This window comes from Rhinoderma darwinii, chromosome 2, assembly GCF_050947455.1.
Source record: "Rhinoderma darwinii isolate aRhiDar2 chromosome 2, aRhiDar2.hap1, whole genome shotgun sequence".
Classification (NCBI taxonomy): Eukaryota; Metazoa; Chordata; class Amphibia; order Anura; family Rhinodermatidae; genus Rhinoderma; species Rhinoderma darwinii.
The window spans coordinates 93802236-93823066 of NC_134688.1; the positions used below are offsets into that span (position 1 = coordinate 93802236).

General features: G+C 43.2%; 1 protein-coding gene across 2 annotated transcripts in view; it reads left to right on the forward strand.

Moving 5' to 3' along the window:
* The first annotated feature begins 1682 nt into the window (after nucleotides 1-1682).
* Nucleotides 1683-20831, forward strand: part of DIP2B (disco interacting protein 2 homolog B) — a 222923-nt gene continuing 203774 nt past the window's right edge. For both annotated transcript variants that reach the window (XM_075851921.1, XM_075851922.1), the window contains exon 1: nucleotides 1683-1887. In XM_075851921.1, coding sequence (XP_075708036.1) covers nucleotides 1803-1887 — 85 coding nt within the window. In that variant the 5' untranslated portion in view covers nucleotides 1683-1802. The remainder of the gene's footprint in view (nucleotides 1888-20831) is intronic.

Here is a 20831-nt window from a genome sequence, read left to right on the forward strand (position 1 = left end):
CCCTGAAGGAGCGGAATCCCCGTGTGACCGGGGATTCCGCTCCTGGAGCACTCCTTGATGTCTCTGTCTATATATGGACAGTAACATCAAGGAGCGCTCCAGAAGCGGAATCCCCAGCCACACAGGGATTCCGCTCTTTCAGGGAGCCACAGTGGCGCTAATAGATAGCAGAGCAGGAAGATACCACTCTGCTCTGCTATAGTGCCGTCGCTACCGCTGTAGCAGCCGCAGCGGCTGCTAGCGGCGCCACCGCCCTTATGCCCGGTGTCGCCGCTACCAGCCGCTATGGCTGCTACAGCTGTAGCGACGGCCACTAAGTGAAGAAGCACCCGGGCTGAAAGGCGACTGATAAGGCCTCATTCACACGGCAGGGTTTCCCGGCCGGGTGCCGGCCGTTCATAAATCGGCCGGCACCCGGCTGCATTAGGAATAATAGACCCCTAATGGGGCTATTCACACGACCGATTTTTTGACGGCCGGAAAAACCGGCCGTCAAAAAATAGGACATGCTCTATCTTCGCCCGGGTACCCGGCCGCCCGGCTCCCATAGAAGTCTATGGGGCCGGGTAATACACGGCCATCACCGGGATGTGTCCCGAGTGATGGCCGGGTTTTCCGGAGCCTGCGCTCTATCTCCTCCTCACAGCGCAGAGTGCATGTGAGGAGGAGGAGTTGATGCGCTGGCTCCCTTCCCCTGCTTGAAAAGCACCCTGGCCCGGCGACACCTTCGATGGCGCCGCTAGCAGCTGCAGCGGCTGCTACTACTGCAGCGACGCCACTATAGCAGAGCAGGGAGGTATCTCCCCGCTCTGCTATGTGCTAGTCGCACTTTAGCTCCTTGAAGGAGCGGAATCCCCGTGTTTTCGGGGATTCCGCTCCTGGACAGAGCGCTTGATGTCTCTGTCCATATCTGGGCAGTGACATCAGGGGAAACTCCTGAAGCGGAATCCCCGAACACATGGGGATTCCCCTTCAGGAGTTGCCGCTGATGTCACTGTCCGGATCTGCCCGGCCCGGCACGGATGCAAAACTTAATGCAAACCGGCCGGGCAAAATGGCCGATTTTACCGGCCGACACTCGGGCTCGGGAACGACCCGGTCGTGTGAATCCCGCCTAAGTCGCCGGGCCCGGGCGCGGGCGCTTCTGAAACAAGCAGGAGAAGGGAACCAGCGCAGCGCCCACTTTCACCTGCTGGAGTAATGCGCCCTGTGCGAACGTCGCACACCCCTAAAGCCAGCCCTGGTTACATATGGTATAATATACTATATCTAAAATCAAAATAAATATATACCATGCAGTGTAAATATACTATATTGTATACAGCTCAATTGAAAAGCACAGTCGACTACACTTTAAAATAATTGGTGCTGCGGGTCCCCACATATACAAGCTAAGGGTATGCAAAAAGTTTGGGCCATTTAAGTCTATGGGCATGTCAATGTAGTTGTAGGGATATTTTTACCAGCGTATAGCAGAGACGTCACGTGTGAACTTAAAGCCTACAGTTCTGAATTGTGGCAAAGAGCTAATATGCATTTGCATATTCTTTCACCAGATGGCGCTAGATTCCTTTTATTCTATTCACCTCATGCGGTCTTGGAAAGGATTTTACGTTGTAATATCACCACAATCCAGAGGGCGTCAGTGTTGCTGCTGTCAGCCGCGTTTGTGCATACTGGATGTCTGTCTGTGGTCATGTGACGTGAGGCTGGGCCTGGACATGGCGGCCGTAGCGAGGGCTAAGCGCTGAGCTCCGGTGATTCAAACCTCTCAGCTTCATACGGTATATCCGGCCGGCTCCATGGCGGAGAGAGGATTCGACCTGTCAGCCCTCCCGAAGGAGGTGAGGGAACAGCTGGCCGAGCTGGAGCTAGAGCTGTCAGAAGGTGAGTGCTGACGGTCGGGGAGTCCTGTTCACGTCCCGGCTGTTATGGGGAGAGTATGAGGACATGGGAGAAACCACTGCAAGAGGATCACACGTAGAGCTGATTTATACGTGATCTCTGGAAATGTATGAATGAAGAGGGGGCGGGATCCATTGTGCATGGCGGATCTGCTTGGGATCTGCTGTGGATCACTGGCATCTGCATCTATTGAAAGGAATTGAGTCAATTGTCCTGTGGAGCTGTCATCAGTGTAAAGCCGGAGCGATTCTACCCAGATCCCATATATGATCCAGTAATATCCCTATGCTGCAGTTTCATAATAACCCAGCGTCCCATAAACCAGACGATTAAATTGTACGCGCTCGATCGCCGAAATGATCAGCTGCGATTAACGATCGATCATAGATTAAAATTGATTCAATACATTTTTAAAAATTTCCCCTGATTACATCTGATTTTAGTCTCTCTTATTGTAACGTATGTTGTGTCCCCTGTATTCTTGATGTAACTCATAATATTATTATTATTATGTTCTATACTTGAGACATTGATTGCCATTTGGGAAACAAATGTCCCATGAATGGCAGCCCAATAGCAGGCGGCGGCACAGTTGTGCCCCTCAATCGTCTGCCAGTCACCTAGTTGTCATGCCCAAGTTTTAGGGATATGCTCTCCTATATTCCACCTGCCCATTGATTGTCTCTCTTAGTCGTATATGTTGTGCTATTGTCTCTTGCTTCATCCAGTCTGAGCTGAGGAATGTGTTGGCATCTTATCAATAAGGGTTTATAGGGTGAGGATTCCATCTGGTGGTGAAACAAAGGGCACCCCTATGTATATACACTGCAGAATCTGTGCCGTACGCCAGGCAGGAGACCAGATGTACTGCAGTCTTCTTACATTGTATATTATGAGACTTTCTGGACGGCACCGTTTATCAGGAAATCCTTTGGCATACCATCCTATTAGAGTTTTAATTGTGGGGATTTTCTTTGACACTGGCACCATTATTATATTGTTATCCTAAGATCTTATTCACACAGTGCAGTTTTTTGAAACCACAACCAGGATTGGATTAAAAATAAAAGTAAAAACGTCATATATACCATACATTCCTCTCCCTTTATAATCCACTTCTGGTTGTGGCTTCAAAAACTCCATAAAAAAACTGCACTGTGTGTGTAGTGCCTTACAGCGGTTGTTCCATCAGGGCATCCTCTTCCTATGTTACAGTTTCAGCTGATGGATCTCTGGTACCCAAAGGTAACTGCAGGGTAAGTGTGGTATTACACATCGCCCATTCATTGGCAGCCCATCCCCCATGACGTCCGCTCATCCTGATGGGGCAAACCCTTTGAGATGGTCCTACACTAACCTTGCTATCCGTCAGCAGTCTCATCATGGCTCTGCATAGGAATATAATAGCACTTCCATATTACCGCTGTGCTATGCAAGTCTAGGATATAGCACTGGGATACCCAATCGTCTATTGTGTATAGGAGACTGGGAGTTACAGTACGTCCCCTTTGAGGTAGTAGTACAAGTTAAGTGGATCTCCTCAACCTTTGAGCCATTCCAGTCTGGAGAATCCCCAGGAGTCTTGACAGCACTGAATAATATTTACATGTGTTTAGTTCACAGTGGGATTTATGTGCTTATGTTGAGCGGCACTTGTGATATTTGGGTTGTTGGTTGTATTAGTCATATTAGCAGTAGGACCAGTCACAATGGAGGCAACCGTATTGTGCGGTGAAAGATGAATCTCTTCTCTGATGACATATCCATATTCCCAAACAGAAGTCTGAACAAGCCCATGGTATTAGGCCTTATTCACACCAACGTGTCCTTTTGCGCGCATAAAAATCGCAGCGTTTTCTTGCATTGCAGTGCTGTGCGGCATCAGTGTACGTCTGCGTTTTTTACTTGCGTACGTCATGCAGTTTTCAGATCCGCCAAAAAAACGGAAGGATTTTTTTTTCCTCATTTCTTTAGCAACTGGTGCGTGAAAAACACAGACCGCACACAGATGTCATCCATTTTTTTTCACGCACCCATTGACTTCAATGGCCTGCGTGGAGCGTAAAAACACACCAAAGTAGGACATGCAGTGAGTTTCACGCAACAGACACACGCTGCGTGAAAAACAACGCATGTCTGAATATCCCCATTGAATTTCATAGGTCCGTGTGGTGTCCGTGAAAAAGCGCACAGACGTGAAATACGCTAATCTGAATGAGGCCTTAGAGAATCTATAGCATTGATAATAATTATATCACCTTCCCAATATTAAGAAATCCTGAAGACCTGACCTGTTATGGGGGATTCAACTGAGAAGCACTGATCTATAGGATGCCCTCATAAGAAAATGGGAAAATGAGCCATTTCCGTGTCAGAACAGTTTGATCCGTATGAACAAGTTGCCGTTTTTGTGCACGCGCCCTTTAAGGTCACATTATTATTTGGAATATTTCCTGTCTCTAAGATATCAAACAATCTATTTCTGATGGATGATGCCAAGTCATGTCTTGCACACGGATTCATCTATAGGCCGGGTCCACACTTTAGTAAAACTCCAATTAATGTGCAATGCATAAAAAAGGGGGTTGTAGAGCAAACACCACAGACATGTTTGTAAGGTGGTGGTGCCTTTATGTGTTAAGAGAACTAAAAATATTCTTGGAACGGTCTCCTATTGAAAATCGACAGTATTGCTTTTACATAATAGCGCCCCATTGTGGGGGGGGGGGGGATAAAAAAAAGTCACAAAAACAAATAGAGCAGGGCTCGAAAAAGCACCGTGCAAGAACTCCTATCACGTGAATGAGGGCCAGATTCCCCATTATTTCATATGCTGCTTCTTGTCGGAGCATTCATTTATATGTAAGGCAGGGGTAACATGGAGACTTTTTATAGCACAACTGATTGGTTTTAACTATTGAACTACAGTTGCAGTCCAATGGAATCTTGTGGACTGCAGCTGTCACTTGAACTCAGTTGCGCTACAAAAAGTCTCCGTGTAGCCCAGAACTTAAGCTGGCCATAGCCATGAGATGAAAACCGGCCATCCGATGGAAATCCAAGTGGTTGTCTGTCAGTATGTTTGACTGGCAGTGTCAGGGCTCATGGTTATATTAAAAGTCTATGTTTGACCTATTACAGCTTCGTACAGCTCGAAGATTATAGCGCACTCGTAGACTACGATGTACATATGAAATCTGAGGCGCATGGAGGTTTGTTTTGTCGGATTCTGTACAAATGTGAGAAAAAACAATCTTGGCGTGCTGCATCGCTATAATTGCTTCTAGGGGAGGATAGCTTCAATATATCGTGGCACACGTAGTCTTTGGCTCCGTACTAGATTCTCCATTTGCTGCCTTAGGGTTAGTTCACATGTTGCGTAAATACTGCAGATTTTCCGTCACGGAATTCCTTGCGGAAAAGCCGCAGCAAATACAGTAGCAGCAAGGTGGATGCGATAAAACAAATCTCACCCACACGCTGCGTAAATGCTGAGCGGAAAAAGCACTCAAATTGACCCTGCGGTGAGGAATTTCATTCCACAGCATGTCAGTTGTATTTGCGTAACGCTGCTTATTTGTTGCGGGTTTTCCCCAATGAATTTATTGGGAGGTAAAACCCGCAACAAATAGCAGTTGTTTAGTTTTTTGCGGCAGGTTCGCAGCGATTCTGACAAAAAAAAACCTGCAAATCTGAAAAAAAAAATTATACTTACCTAGGAATCAGTTTTTTCCTCCAGGCCGGCCCCTGGGATGACGTTTCATCCCATGTGACCACTGCAGCCAATTACAGGCTGTAGCGGTGGTCACATGGGATGAAACGTCATCCCAAGAGGCCGGCATGGATAACGTCAGAGGGCCGGCCTCCTGGGATGACGCTTCAACCCATGTGATCGCCGCTGCAGCGGTGTCCTGGGATGAAACATCATCCCAGGGGGGCCGGCCTGCTAGCAGGCCGGCTAAGTGCTGCAGTTTATCGCAGCAGACATTCTGGGCAAAAAACTGCACCACAGTTTGGTGCGTTTTTTCGTCCGGAATTCCCTGCAGCACACAGGCCGGATACACTTGGTGCTATTAGGCAGCGTATCCGCCCCGTGTGAACTTCGCCTTTGGGTCTATTCAAAAATCACAATATGACCGTGTCTTGTGTAAAAAATAAATCACCTCTGTGGTTGTGTTTTTTTAAAAAATTGGTTCATCATAAAATTGTCCGTTCACTACACAGAAGTCCATTTGTTTCCTTTATGATAGATTGTCATCTGCTGGCCTGTGGGATAAAAGAACATGTCCGGGTGGGAAAAATACGGGGTTTTTTTTTACACTGATTTTAATGCGTTTTCCGCATCGTAATTAGCCTTAAAAAAACACCAAAATCTTGCTGAATAAAAAAAAGCATCCTGCTCTATCTTGGGACAGATTCTGGTTTTGAACCTCCCAATGAAATCAATTGGAGGCAGAAAAAATAGTGCCGTGTGGCTTCACCTGGTTTTTGACGCTTTTTTTTGTAAGAAAACAAAAATGCTATCGGATTTCACAGGTTAATTCCAACCAAAAAGCCTTAAAAATCAACCTCAAAAACCACCTACATTTTAAAAAAAAACACCTCAAAGATCCTGAACGAAATTTGGAGGCAGATTTTGTTCTGCTAGACAAAACCTGTGTGAACCGACCCTATATGATAATTTCTTGTCTACAAACAAATGTTGCATCCACACCCTGTGTAATCCTGGAATGAAGCACGGTTGAGTGTTTTCTTATTTCTAGGAAGACTATAAAATCATCCGCGTAAGGATTTACCAAACTGCATAGGAGGGTCAAGGAAACCAGAAGCTGAGGGAATTTTTTTTTATTTTTATTCGGAATTTAGTAAATGTCAATTTTTGTGGTCCAGTTGCACTTTCCAGTGGGGTTTTCTTTGTGATTGTAGCTCCTGCAGACATGCGAGTGAAGCCGTAGACATTACATTATGCATGCTGACAGCATAATTTACAGAGGCCTATTTAATGACTGTGATCCCTGGGGTGCGCATTAAATAGCTATGAGCTGTGTGGCGGAGCTGAATATATACATGGTGTGATGTAGCCGAATGAAACCACCTGATATCATGGCTTTTTCATTGACACCGCCGGTTGCCTGGGCGGCCTCACATTATCATACGGTGCTGGTAGAATTCCGGGGTAACAGCCATTGCTTCCTCTGAGCTTTGAAGCAGTTGTCTAATCTCTGGGCGTTACTATCGTCTGAATGATGAAATGTTTCCATGCCTCTTAAATAATAACACCTGGGGCACAAGCTTTCATTCCTTCCATGAAAATATTTATGAGAAAATATAGAAATGATTTGTGTTGATGGATGTGAAAAGGGAACACAAACATAATTATATTCTGGTAGATTTCAGGCATTTATTGCCTTATTTTAATCCTGAAAAATATGGAAGACTTCAAAAACAAATCCAAGATTGAAATTACGCAGGATAAATCTGATGATGTATGCGTTTATAAGTAAAAACATTGGGATTTTACAATTTGATGTTACTTTTCTGACTTTCATTTGACCAACCGAAAACATTGCTGTAATCGGTTTTTATTATAAGGTATATAATTATCAAAAAGAAGTAATAAAAATAACATGACAAGGTGTTTTTTTTTCACTTTGAAATTGTCACTTCTATAATACAACAGTGTTTTAGGCTATGCTCACACAGCTGATTTTCACAAGTATTTCAGTGTGGAAACCATGCGTATATACAGTGAAGGAAATAAGTATTTGATCCCTTGCTGATTTTGTAAGTTTGCCCACTGTCAAAGACATGAACAGTCTAGAATTTTTAGGCTAGGTTAATTTTACCAGTGAGAGATAGATTATATAAAAAAACAAAAAACAGAAAATCACATTGTCAAAATTATATATATTTATTTGCATTGTGCAAAGAGAAATAAGTATTTGATCCCCTACCAACCATTAAGAGTTCAGCCTCCTCCAGACCAGTTACACGCTCCAAATCAACTTGGTGCCTGCATTAAAGACAGCTGTCTTACATGGTCACCTGTATAAAAGACTCCTGTCCACAGACTCAATTAATCAGTCTGACTCTAACCTCTACAACATGGGCAAGACCAAAGAGCTTTCTAAGGATGTCAGGGACAAGATCATAGACCTGCACAAGGCTGGAATGGGCTACAAAACCATAAGTAAGACGCTGGGTGAGAAGGAGACAACTGTTGGTGCAATAGTAAGAAAATGGAAGACATACAAAATGACTGTCAATCGACATCGATCTGGGGCTCCATGCAAAATCTCACCTCGTGGGGTATCCTTGATCCTGAGGAAGGTGAGAGCTCAGCCGAAAACTACACGGGGGGAACTTGTTAATGATCTCAAGGCAGCTGGGACCACAGTCACCAAGAAAACCATTGGTAACACATTACGCCGTAATGGATTAAAATCCTGCAGTGCCCGCAAGGTCCCCCTGCTCAAGAAGGCACATGTACAGGCCCGTCTGAAGTTTGCAAATGAACATCTGGATGATTCTGAGAGTGATTGGGAGAAGGTGCTGTGGCCAGATGAGACTAAAATTGAGCTCTTTGGCATTAACTCAACTCGCCGTATTTGGAGGAAGAGAAATACTGCCTATGACCCAAAGAACACCGTCCCCACTGTCAAGCATGGAGGTGGAAACATTATGTTTTGGGGGTGTTTCTCTGCTAAGGGCACAGGACTACTTCACCGCATCAATGGGAGAATGGATGGAGCCATGTACCGTCAAATCCTGAGTGACAACCTCCTTCCCTCCACCAGGACATTAAAAATGGCTCGTGGCTGGGTCTTCCAGCACGACAATGACCCGAAACATACAGCCAAGGCAACAAAGGAGTGGCTCAAAAAGAAGCACATTAAGGTCATGGAGTGGCCTAGCCAGTCTCCAGACCTTAATCCCATCGAAAACTTATTGAGGGAGCTGAAGATCCGAGTTGCCAAGCGACAGCCTCGAAATCTTAATGATTTACAGATGATCTGCAAAGAGGAGTGGGCCAAAATTCCATCTAACATGTGTGCAAACCTCATCAACTACAAAGAAACGTCTGACTGCTGTGCTTGCCAACAAGGGTTTTGCCACCAAGTATTAAGTCTTCTTTGCCAAAGGGATCAAATACTTATTTCTCTGTGCACAATGCAAATAAATATATATAATTTTGACTGTGATTTTCTGTTTTTCTTTTTATATAATCTATCTCTCACTGGTAAAATTAACCTAGCCTAAAAATTCTAGACTGTTCATGTCTTTGACAGTGGGCAAACTTACAAAATCAGCAAGGGATCAAATACTTATTTCCTTCACTGTATGTGAAAACCGCTTACAAATAGCCTCCCATTGATTTTAGTGAATAAATGACCCCAGTTTTCCCGCATGTGGAATTGAAAAATCGCGTTGTGGAAAAATAAGGAACGACATGTTACTTCTTGAGGCAGTTTCTGTCCCAAAACTGCATTGGGTAGCCTCGTGTGAATTGGCCCCATTGAATGGGATTAATCTCTGTGCAGGTCCGCGGTAGAATTGCAAGGATTATCCTCTTTGGCCAAATCCACGTCTGACATTTCCACTTAAAAATTATCCCCTATTTATATGTTTAGATCCCTGCTGGCCAAATTGTCCTTCAGTATAGTGCCCTGTTTTTTTTTTGTACGTTTTTTTTAAAGTAAACCTCTGTAATTTGTAAAATATGGAGGCACAGTATGAGCCCATAGAAGTCAACTGGCGACCTGTTACTGATCTATACATGTGGATGAGCACTTAGGCCTCATGCACTTGCTTCACGGAGGTATATACTGGTACGTGGGCTACAATACTTGGTGATTTGTAAAGGCCTATACAGTGAAGGAAATAAGTATTTGATCCCTTGCTGATTTTGTAAGTTTGCCCACTGTCAAAGACATGAACAGTCTAGAATTTTTAGGCTAGGTTAATTTTACCAGTGAGAGATAGATATATAAAAAGAAAAACAGAAAATCACAGTCAAAATTATATATATTTATTTGCATTGTGCACAGAGAAATAAGTATTTGATCCCTTTGGCAAACAAGACTTAATACTTGGTGGCAAAACCCTTGTTGGCAAGCACAGCAGTCAGACGTTTCTTTGTAGTTGATGATGAGGTTTGCACACATGTTAGATGGAATTTTGGCCCACTCCTCTTTGCAGATCATCTGTAAATCATTAAGATTTCGAGGCTGTCGCTTGGCAACTCGGATCTTCAGCTCCCTCAATAAGTTTTCGATGGGATTAAGGTCTGGAGACTGGCTAGGCCACTCCATGACCTTTAATGTGCTTCTTTTTGAGCCACTCCTTTGTTGCCTTGGCTGTATGTTTCGGGTCATTGTCGTGCTGGAAGACCCAGCCACGAGCCATTTTTAATGTCCTGGTGGAGGGAAGGAGGTTGTCACTCAGGATTTGACGGTACATGGCTCCATCCATTCTCCCATTGATGCGGTGAAGTAGTCCTGTGCCCTTAGCAGAGAAACACCCCCAAAACATAATGTTTCCACCTCCATGCTTGACAGTGGGGACGGTGTTCTTTGGGTCATAGGCAGTATTTCTCTTCCTCCAAATACGGCGAGTTGAGTTAATGCCAAAGAGCTCAATTTTAGTCTCATCTGGCCACAGCACCTTCTCCCAATCACTCTCAGAATCATCCAGATGTTCATTTGCAAACTTCAGACGGGCCTGTACATGTGCCTTCTTGAGCAGGGGGACCTTGCGGGCACTGCAGGATTTTAATCCATTACGGCGTAATGTGTTACCAATGGTTTTCTTGGTGACTGTGGTCCCAGCTGCCTTGAGATCATTAACAAGTTCCCCGCGTGTAGTTTTCGGCTGAGCTCTCACCTTCCTCAGGAACAAGGATACCCCACGAGGCGAGATTTTGCATGGAGCCCCAGATCGATGTCGATTGACAGTAATTTTGTATGTTTTCCATTTTCTTACTATTGCACCAACAGTTGTCTCCTTCTCACCCAGCGTCTTACTTATGGTTTTGTAGCCCATTCCAGCCTTGTGCAGGTCTATGATCTTGTCCCTGACATACTTAGAAAGCTCTTTGGTCTTGCCCATGTTGTAGAGGTTAGAGTCAGACTGATTAATTGAGTCTGTGGACAGGAGTCTTTTATACAGGTGACCATGTAAGACAGCTGTCTTTTAATGCAGGCACCAAGTTGATTTGGAGCGTGTAACTGGTCTGGAGGAGGCTGAACTCTTAATGGTTGGTAGGGGACCAAATACTTATTTCTCTGTGCACAATGCAAATAAATATATATAATTTTGACAATGTGATTTTCTGTTTTGTTTTTTTTTTTATATATATAATCTCTCTCTCACTGGTAAAATTAACCTAGCCTAAAAATTCTAGACTGTTCATGTCTTTGACAGTGGGCAAACTTACAAAATCAGCAAGGGATCAAATACTTATTTCCTTCACTGTATCTGTGAGGCACAATATTTGCCCGCAGAAGCAATGTAGGCTTGAAGGTGAGAGTGCTCTTTTTAATTTGTAAAAAAAAAAAACTTTCCATGTGCATCTGTGTGAAAATTTGAGACAGTATGTAGGGAACCATAGAATACTATGAGCACCGTATTCAGGATTCATGATACAGCAGCTGACCATCGAATGTAATTGAGCCTTTATTTTGGGGAACAAGATTTGCCCATTTTATGTCTAGAAATCACATTAACCTCCAGGGATGGCCTGCGCCACGCTGTCCATAAGTTAGGACGGGAAAGAGGGTGTCAGCTCGGCTGACAGGCAGATAATGCTGTATTCCTCCTAAGGCAAAGGCAAGTCGTAACTGGTAGTTATACCCAGTTTATTAGTAGACCTGCACGTGCTTTTATCTTCCCTAATCTTGTTATTAGAACTAATAAAGGATCCTCTGTGTAGAATTGTCATCAGGACACAGTATTCAGAATTAAGGCCTTTACAACAAATACATATATTTATCAGTTTCATTCTATTTTAGACATTTTCTTCACTTTTTCTTTCAAATGGTTACGTTGAAGCTGCCCATAGAATATAAATATATTGTATTGTCTTGGATTTTTTTCTGCCGGTTTCAAAAAGAAGCATATGAAAAATAAGCCCAAAAAAACGGCATACCAAGTGCATCTTGCGTTTGGAAAAAAAAAGTTAGGCTTTGTTCACATCTGCGTCAGGATTCCGTCTGAGCTTTCTGTCGGAACAGAGCACTGACTGACACAAATTTAAACCATAGGTTTCCTTTTCAATCACGATTGATTTCAATGGCGACGGATCCGGTGCCAATAGTTTTGGTTTGTCTCCGTTGTGCAAGGGTTCCGTAGTTTTGACGGAATGAATACCGTAGTTGACTACAGTATTGACTGTCAGGGCTCTGTCGGAACAGGGCCATGACGCAGATGTGAACGAAGCCTTACTGACTCCAAGATTGGCACAAACCAAAATGTTTTATTTGTAGCTTTCTCCATCATTAACCGTATGTTAACACAGGGCGGATACGCTGGATAAAAGATCATGTCACGGGAAAGCCGATGGGCTTACAGAGGAAGACCCCCCCCTCCCTCTGTAAACCATTAAGAAGCCGTGGTCACTATTGACCATGGCATTTAAGGGGTTAAACAGCCGGGATTGGAGGTTCCTCTGATCCCAACCATTAGAGCAGGAGTTTGGCTGTCATTAGACCTGCTCCACACGTTTCGGGATACTCGTATAGGGCCTAGCTTAAGGCTCCTTAGTCACTGCCGTAAAAAGGCATATTGGCGGTCACTAACTGGTTAAATGTCACTGATATTATAAGCTGCTAGGGACATCTTGCCAAGGAACATTTGGAGATGTGGAAGGTGTAGAAGTAGAATGGGGGTTGATGGGTGCAAGCAAAGGGAAGGTAATGCTCCCATTCACATAAGATGGTTGGTCAATCCTACTGAAATCAGGTTCAGATGACTTTTCGGATGCCTCTGTTCACGTCCCGTTTGAGGGATCCATCTGACGTGTGTCTGGACTATTCCCAGATGTATGCCTCTGACGTGTGCCGCTATATAGGCATCCAGTGGCATAAGTTTCCCATAGGCTCATGTAATTTAAAAGAAAAACAAACAAAAGTATATCATGCAGTATAAGGTTTTTTGTTTTTTTTGCGGAATGCCTCTGTGTAGGAAATCACAGCAGACTACTCTTCCTATACAATTCATAAAAAAAGTATCACGAAATATACCTCCCAGGAGGATGCCAAAAGGATGTGTAAATGGGCCCTAGCTATACATTCGACATATACACTATATGGACAAAGGTAATGGGACACCTTCACATTACATCAACAGCAGCTTTTATGACATCCCATTCCAAATCCATAGTCATTAATATGGAGTTGCTTCCACCTTTGCAGCTAAAACAGCTTCCACTCTTCTGGAAGACTTTCTACAAGATTTTGGGGTGTCTCTGTGGGAATTCTTGCCAATTCATCCAGAAGGGCATTTGTGAGGTCAGACACTGTTGTTGGATGAGAGGGCCGGGCTCGCAATCTCCATTCTATTTCATCCCAAAGGTGTTTGATGGGGTTGAGATCAGGGCTTTGTTTGGGACAGATCAGCAGCCATTTATATGTTAAAATTGTCTTACGCCTCCAAATAACAATAGTTGTTAAATATCTGATCTGTGGGGGTCCGACCGTTGGAACCCCCAGTGATTCTGAGAACGAGTTTAGCTGTCGGTCCCTGTGTATTCAGACTGTCATGGAAATTGCTGTGTCTGAACTGTCTATAAGCTCAGTGTGACTAGACGTGGATTTCTATCTTCTAAATCCACTTTGTACCTTCAGTACGTGTCCGGGAAATCTTTGCTTTGGACATCTTGTCATATGAGTTTTAATGCTAAATTTGCTTTCCTCCTCTTGCCCGTTCTGTTTGTGATGGTGAGGCTACACGCAAGCTACCACGTCTTTTAAGCCAGCCATACACATGAGATGGCAGTCAGCTTTTTCTGCTGACTCCACCATGCTGGCTCGGCTGAGCTTGCGTGTTTATTTCAATGGAGAGAGGGGACTAAGCCACTTCAAGACACCTCAGATGAATGTTGGTCAAAAAGAACGGTTCCGATCATTTTCATTATTATCAGCCATTCATTGGTCATGATATTTTGTGTAAACAACCAATCAACAACAGATTTTTATCTGTCCTGTTGGGTTAAATTCGGCTCATAGGCCATCCATAACATGTAGCTATTGATACCATCGGGATTGGCCATAAAAAAATGTTTTTTTGTTTTGTTTTTTCCTGCTCGTTCCAGAATCCTGTGTTTTTTATTTAAAACACAGCACAATTTTACTGCTCAGACGGCATTGGTTAAACAGTCCAACTTGTAGTCGGTATAGATTCTCTCCCAGAAAAATCCAATAGACAGTCCGCGGACCAGTGAGGGTGTCGATGGTTATTCTTATCCCTGTAGTTCCACAGAGCTCCGTACGGTCTCTCGACGGTCAAAACTCCCGGTAGGACAAGATCCTATGTCTCTAATAGGTGAAAAAAAAGAAACGTAGTGCAACACCCTTTGGAAACTGTTCGCTCCACGCTGGTTATAATCCATACTCACAAAGATAACAATGAATAAAAGCATCAAATAGGTAAAAACAATAAGAGCTCATAAGCGGCACGCCAAACGCTCTCACCCAACCCTGGGTTTTGCCCTTCCGGCTTCCTCTGGGGCATGTGTGACGGGTCAAATTGACCTGTTTAAATAGCCGCTAAACCATTTGTGTGTACATACAATTATATTGCGCTAACATCATAAAAGTTTTAAAAAAATCAAAAGATATATATAAAAATATAATATATCTGAAATTTAAACAATAACGTTGAGAAGACAACTATTCGCAGACATTTTATAACTACACCACTTAAACGCAAAATGTAAATTGCCTATTCACCACTTATACAGTCAAAAAGGAATTACATATTGTTCCATATATATGGCATTTATTTTTTATTTTTTTTTACCATTTTTATATATTTGCCGCTGAATCTGATCTATAGCCAATCTGTGTACGATTCAGAACAAAAAAAGCAGCTACACCTAATCAAGGAACTGGTGCAGAATATCCACTGTTCATTTAGGAAAAAAACGAACTACTGCAGGCAGATTTTACACACTAATGTATTATGAGGAATACTCTTCTACTTAATCAAATTCATATTATCCGCGTGCCGCAGAAACCCTATCTAACGAAATACTACCTAAAAAAGTAATTCATTGATAATTTTTATAAAAAACACTTTAATTCAAAATCTGAATTATGTCCTAGAGGTTGAAGCGTTTTTATTTGGTATATCCAAAAAGTTCTTGTTTACTCATTTTTTAATTTATATATTTGTATATGTTTTATATGGTGGCATTGGCCAAAGGTGCAGTTGCTTGAGTAACCGGTCTGTCATAATCACACGTATGGCCATCTTTAAAGGGGTTCTCCCACAACAGACTGGATGTCAGGAGTCTGATCTGTGGGGATCTGACTGCCCCACCGATTCGGAGAACATAGATGACCAGCCCAACTTCCCCTTTTGAGAAGCGGCAATGCATATGCAGTCACTAGAAAATTTTGGACCTTGATCTCGGGATCTGACCAGACAAGTGTCATACAAAGCCCAGGCTTCTGTATAACTGGGGTGTGCTGTTAAATATTGCATTGTGTTTCCGTTAGTGCAGGCGTACAGTATGGGATTTGCATATATTCAGCTGGGAAGTTGCGCATCCAATTGAAGCCAGGTCCTGATTCTATGGCTACATGTAAATCGTGGTTGTGTTTGCTTGTAACCATTTCACACATGCGTAGTACAGACGCTTCTGGGTCCTGCTGCTTTTGACAAGTACAACTTTACAAAGCATCATATTAACCCTTTAGTGACTAGCCTTTTTTTGGGCTTAAATGATCTAGCGTTTTGTTTTTTCTTTCGCCGTCTCATTTCAAGAACCATAACTGGTTTTTGCTAGACTGTATTTTTAGGGTGAAATTTTTTTTTATTAGCTAACATTTCAATCTTTTTGGATGGGGATAAACCCCCCACCCAGCAATCTTGACATTCGTTTTTGCGCTGTATATCATGCGGTATAAACAACATGATAACTTTTTAATTTCTGGGTCAGTACGAATAGGACAATTCCAAATTTATGTAGTATTTTCAGTTTTTCTAGTTTTGCAATATTACTTTTTTTGATAGTTTTTTTTTTTTTTTTGGGAGGCTGGAAGAACAGAAAACAGCAATTCTAAGGGTATGTTTACACTGAGTATTTCGTTGCTGTTTTGTATGCGAAATAGCACCAAAGAATGCCCGGAATCGCCTCCTATTGATTTCAATGGGAGACGGAGGTGTTTTTTCCCTCCGCAAGCGGTAAAAACCGCTCGCGGGTAGAAGCGACATGCCCTAGGCATTTACGTCTCTGACCTCCCATTGACATCAATGGGAGGCAGAGAAAGCGGTTTTCTTAGCGTTTTTTGCCCGTGGCGAACAGCGTGCAGGCAGGTCAAAATCTGCCTCAAAATACTCTGCGTGAACATGGCCTAACATTGTGTTTTACTTGTTTGTTTTTTATGGTGTTCACCTTGCAGTATAAATAACGGGATAGTTTTATAGTTTGGGTTGTTATGGATGAGGCCATACCAATTATGTGTAGTATTTTAAAAAAAAATTCTAATATAAAAATGTGTTTGTGAAAAAAAAATACTTTCATTTAACTTTTTTTTTTGTCCCAGTAGTGGACATGAATAGACGAGACTATTAGGCTCTGCCTCTGCCAGGGCCTAATAGGCTTCCATACGTTGCAGACCTTCAGGCCATTGTTGGACCTCCAGCTGCCATGGCAACCCATCGTGTCGCTGGTGAGCCAATATGCTTATAGAGGAAGTCCCCTCCCTCTGTAAACCCCCTGAAAAGCCATGGTCGCTATTGACCATGGCATCTAAGTGGCTAAATGGCTGGGATTGGAGGTTCCTTTGATCCCAGCCATTAGAGCAGGAGTTTGGCTGTCCTTAGCCCCGTGCCACACACTTCAGGATACACTTACAGGGCTAAGACTAGGCCGCTGTTTAAAGGTGGCAGCCTAGCATAAGGTTCCTTAGTGCCACCGTAAAAAGGTATATTGGTGGTCACTAACTGGTTAAATGTCTTGACAAGGAACATTTGTCTTTGTGTAGGAAAGCACAGCAGACCACTCTTCCTATACAGTTAATAAAAAGGTGTTCCGAAGTATACCTGCCAGGAGGACATTATTTTGGCATCTGTCGGGTAAATGGGCCCTAGTTATAAATTCGGCTTATACATTATATGGACAAAAGTATTGGGACATCTACACATTACATCTACAGAAGCTTTTATGACATCCTATTCTAAATCAATAGGCATTAATATGGAGTTGCTTCCACCTTTGCAGCTAAAACAGCTTCCGTTCTTCTTTGAAGGCTTTCTACAAGATTTTGGGGTGTGTCTTTGGGAATTTTTCCCATTCTCCGTTCTATTTGATCCCAAAGGTGTTTGATGCGGTTGAGGTCAGGGTTCTGTGCGGGCCAGTCAAGTTCTTCCACAAGAAACTTCCCCAACCATGCTTTTATGGACCTTGCTCTGTTCACTGGGGCACGGTCATTCTGGAACAGAAAAGGGCCAAAGCGCATAATTGTCCAGAATGTCTTTGAATGCTGAAGCATTAAGATTTCCCTTTACTGGAACTAAGGAGACTAGACCATCCCCTGAAAAACCACCTTCTAGCATTATCCCTCCCCACCAAACTTTACAGTTGGCACAATGCAGTCAGGCAAGTAACGTTCTCCTGGCATTCGCCAAACTCAGACATGTCCATCAGACTGCCAGATAGAGAAGGGTGATTTGTCACTCCACAGAACACGTTTCCACTGTCCAGTGGCGGCGTCCTTTACACTACTACATCTTAAGCTTACATCTTGCTTGGTGATGTAAGACCGCTGCTCGGCCATGATAACCCATGCCTGGAAGCTCCCAGGGCACAGATTTTTTGTGGATGTTAATGCCAGAGGAGGTTGGAACATCTGCAGGTATTGAGTCAGCATAGCGTTGGCGACTTTTATGCGCCTCAGCACACAGCGTGTCCGCTCTACAAGTGGTCTGTGGTTCCTAAACGCTTCCACTTTGCAATAATACCACTCGCAGTTGACCGTGGAATATCTAGGAGGGACGAAATTTCACAATCTGACTTGTTGCAATGGTGGCATTCTATTTCTCTATTTCGAATTCAGTGAGGTCTTAAGAATGCCCCGTAAAGGCCGACTGCATGGCTAGGTGCTGGATTTTATATACTTTTGGCAATGAGAGTGAAACATTTGAAGTCAATGATTAAGAGGTGTGACCCAATACTTCTGTTCATATAGTGTATGTTGTGAGCTTTCCCGATGCTTACGCCGAAGTTAGTGTAAAAACTATATGTTTTAACATACGGTACTGGGGAAGCTTCAGTTTATTAAAGGGGCTTTCCCAGAATCCTAAATTATCACCTATTCACAGGATAAGTGATAATTTTCTGTTTGCTGGGGTCCCCACTGCTAGGGCCCCCACTGATCGCGAGAGGAGGACATTAAATGGAGCGGCAGTTGAGCATGCGCACTGCCGCTCCATTCAAGGTCTATGGGAAAGTCGGAAACAGCCGAGTACAGCGTTCTGCTGTTATAGTCATTCTCGTAGACATTGAATGGAGCAGCGGGTGCATGCTCGACCGCCGCTCCATTCAAGCTCCTCCTCACTGCGGGGGTTGATGTGAGGAGAATCTCTGTTTCAGGACGCCCGTTCTCACGATTAGTGGGGCTCCCAGCATTTCGAAAATTTATGATACTGGGAAAACCCCTTTAAGTTATTTATCTCAAATACATGGCCCGTTTAAGCGTACTGAAAAGCTGATGTATTTGTTGTGTGGTAGTGAATTAGCATAAATCCCACGTCCCGAGTCATGAGAATCACGTGTCGCTCAGTGATGTCGGGTTTGAAGCTTCTGTTGATTAGTCATGAAATTGTCCTTCTGCTTATGTAAAGTATCGCCTGTCCAGATGGTGTTTACTAGTGAGAAGAAAGGTGAGAATTTGGTGAGGGCGCCGTTAAGAACTCTGGCATCGAGGCAAAAAGATTTCCTTTATGTAGTGTTTGCATGGTTTTTTATGTGTAAACTCAACCATTTCTACTTTGTGCCTCACAAGTGCTTACGCCTCATGCACACGACCGTGTGCGCCAGCCAAGTCCCGTCAGTGATCCGAGGAAAGATAGAACATGTCCTATCTTTCCTCTGATCGGAGACTCGGATCATTTTTCGCGGACCCGATTCACCCGCTAAAGTGAATGGGTTCATGAAGACTATCGGGTGCCACTCGGATGCACAGTGGTTAGAAGCTAAAGATATTTTTCGCTTACTTTTTCCTTGTATTTTTGTGCATTAAAAATGCAGTAGCCAATTTTGTTGTTTATTGAAAATGTAAAATTCTGTTATTAAGGTAATTTTTAAAGGGGTTTTCTAGGATGTTACTTCGACCGCTCAACCATAAGACTACTGTGGCTACAACACGGCTCTGTCCATGTGCGTAAGGTGAATGGAGATCAGCTGCAGTACCAGACACAGCCTCATGGATGAATGCTTTGCTATGCCAGTTCTCCAGGAAGCGGCCACAGCACTGCAGGTAGAGCCGCAACCCTTTCATTCTACTCATCAGTTGGGGTTCCCCTGGAAAACCCCTTTAAATCACAACATGCATTCACTGCAGCATTGTCTGCTAGAGTAGTAGAACATAAAAAAAACCTGTACACAATGAGCGGTGTAAATTTAAACCGCAAAAGATTATGGCGGAATTAGTTCCTTTTTCCATCCCTCCAAAGAAAGTTAATAAAATGTAATCAATAAACTTTATGTACCCTAAATGTTGCCGTTAAACACAACTCCTCCTGCAAAAAACAAGCCCTCATAGGCCATGTTCACACAGTGCAGATATGCTGTGTAAAAGTACACATCGTATCCGTGCTGGAATCCACAGGGAGTTCCACCTGAAAAACCGCACCGAATTGTGGTGCAGGTTTTCGGGTGTAATGTCCGCTGCGAAAAACACTGGTTGGAAAAAAAAAAAAGTTACCTTGTTCTCCGTTGTCATGGTGACTCGCCACCGCTATTGTCTGTCAGTTCGGCCTTCTGTGATGACGCTGCAGCGCATGTGATCGCTGCAGCCTGTGATTGGTCATCCCAGGAGACCAGCCTGGACAGAGAACAGAAGAAAGCGTCGCTATGAAAATGCCTGGGTAGTAAGTTGAAACCTTTTTATTCATTTTAACCAGTTCAGGCTATTTTGAGCCTTCAGGACCAGAGACCGTTTAGCCATTTTTTAGCACGCGTTAGTTAAATGGCTATAACTTTTTTATTTGTTGGGCTAGCTACGTGATTTTTGCGATGTTTTTTTTCCATAGACGATGCACGTTTCTTTTTTTTTTTTTTTTTTTTTTTTTTATCATTTTCACATCCCTTTTGCTGTTTTAGAATTTTTAGGCTTAAAGTTTAAAAATAATAGTAAAAAAAACTTTTTTACTTTTCAGCTATTTTTTTTTGGTAATAACATAGTTTTACCCTAAAATAGACCTTTTATTTGTGATCATCATTGTCTACCGGAAATTTTAATATGTTACATCGGTCAGGGCTAGCGTTACGACAATGATTGGCGGGGTGAACGTTTTTTTTGGGGGGGTGGGTATTTTATGTGTTTATTATAAAAAAAAATTTGCACTTTTATTTTTTTTATGACCTATGGTCTGTCCCTCAAAGGTCAGAAAAGAACTTTAGGGGACTTTATATATTTTTTTTTCTTTCTTTTAGCCCCAGTTACCGGGGAAATCATCCCTCTCATAGTGATGATTGGCAC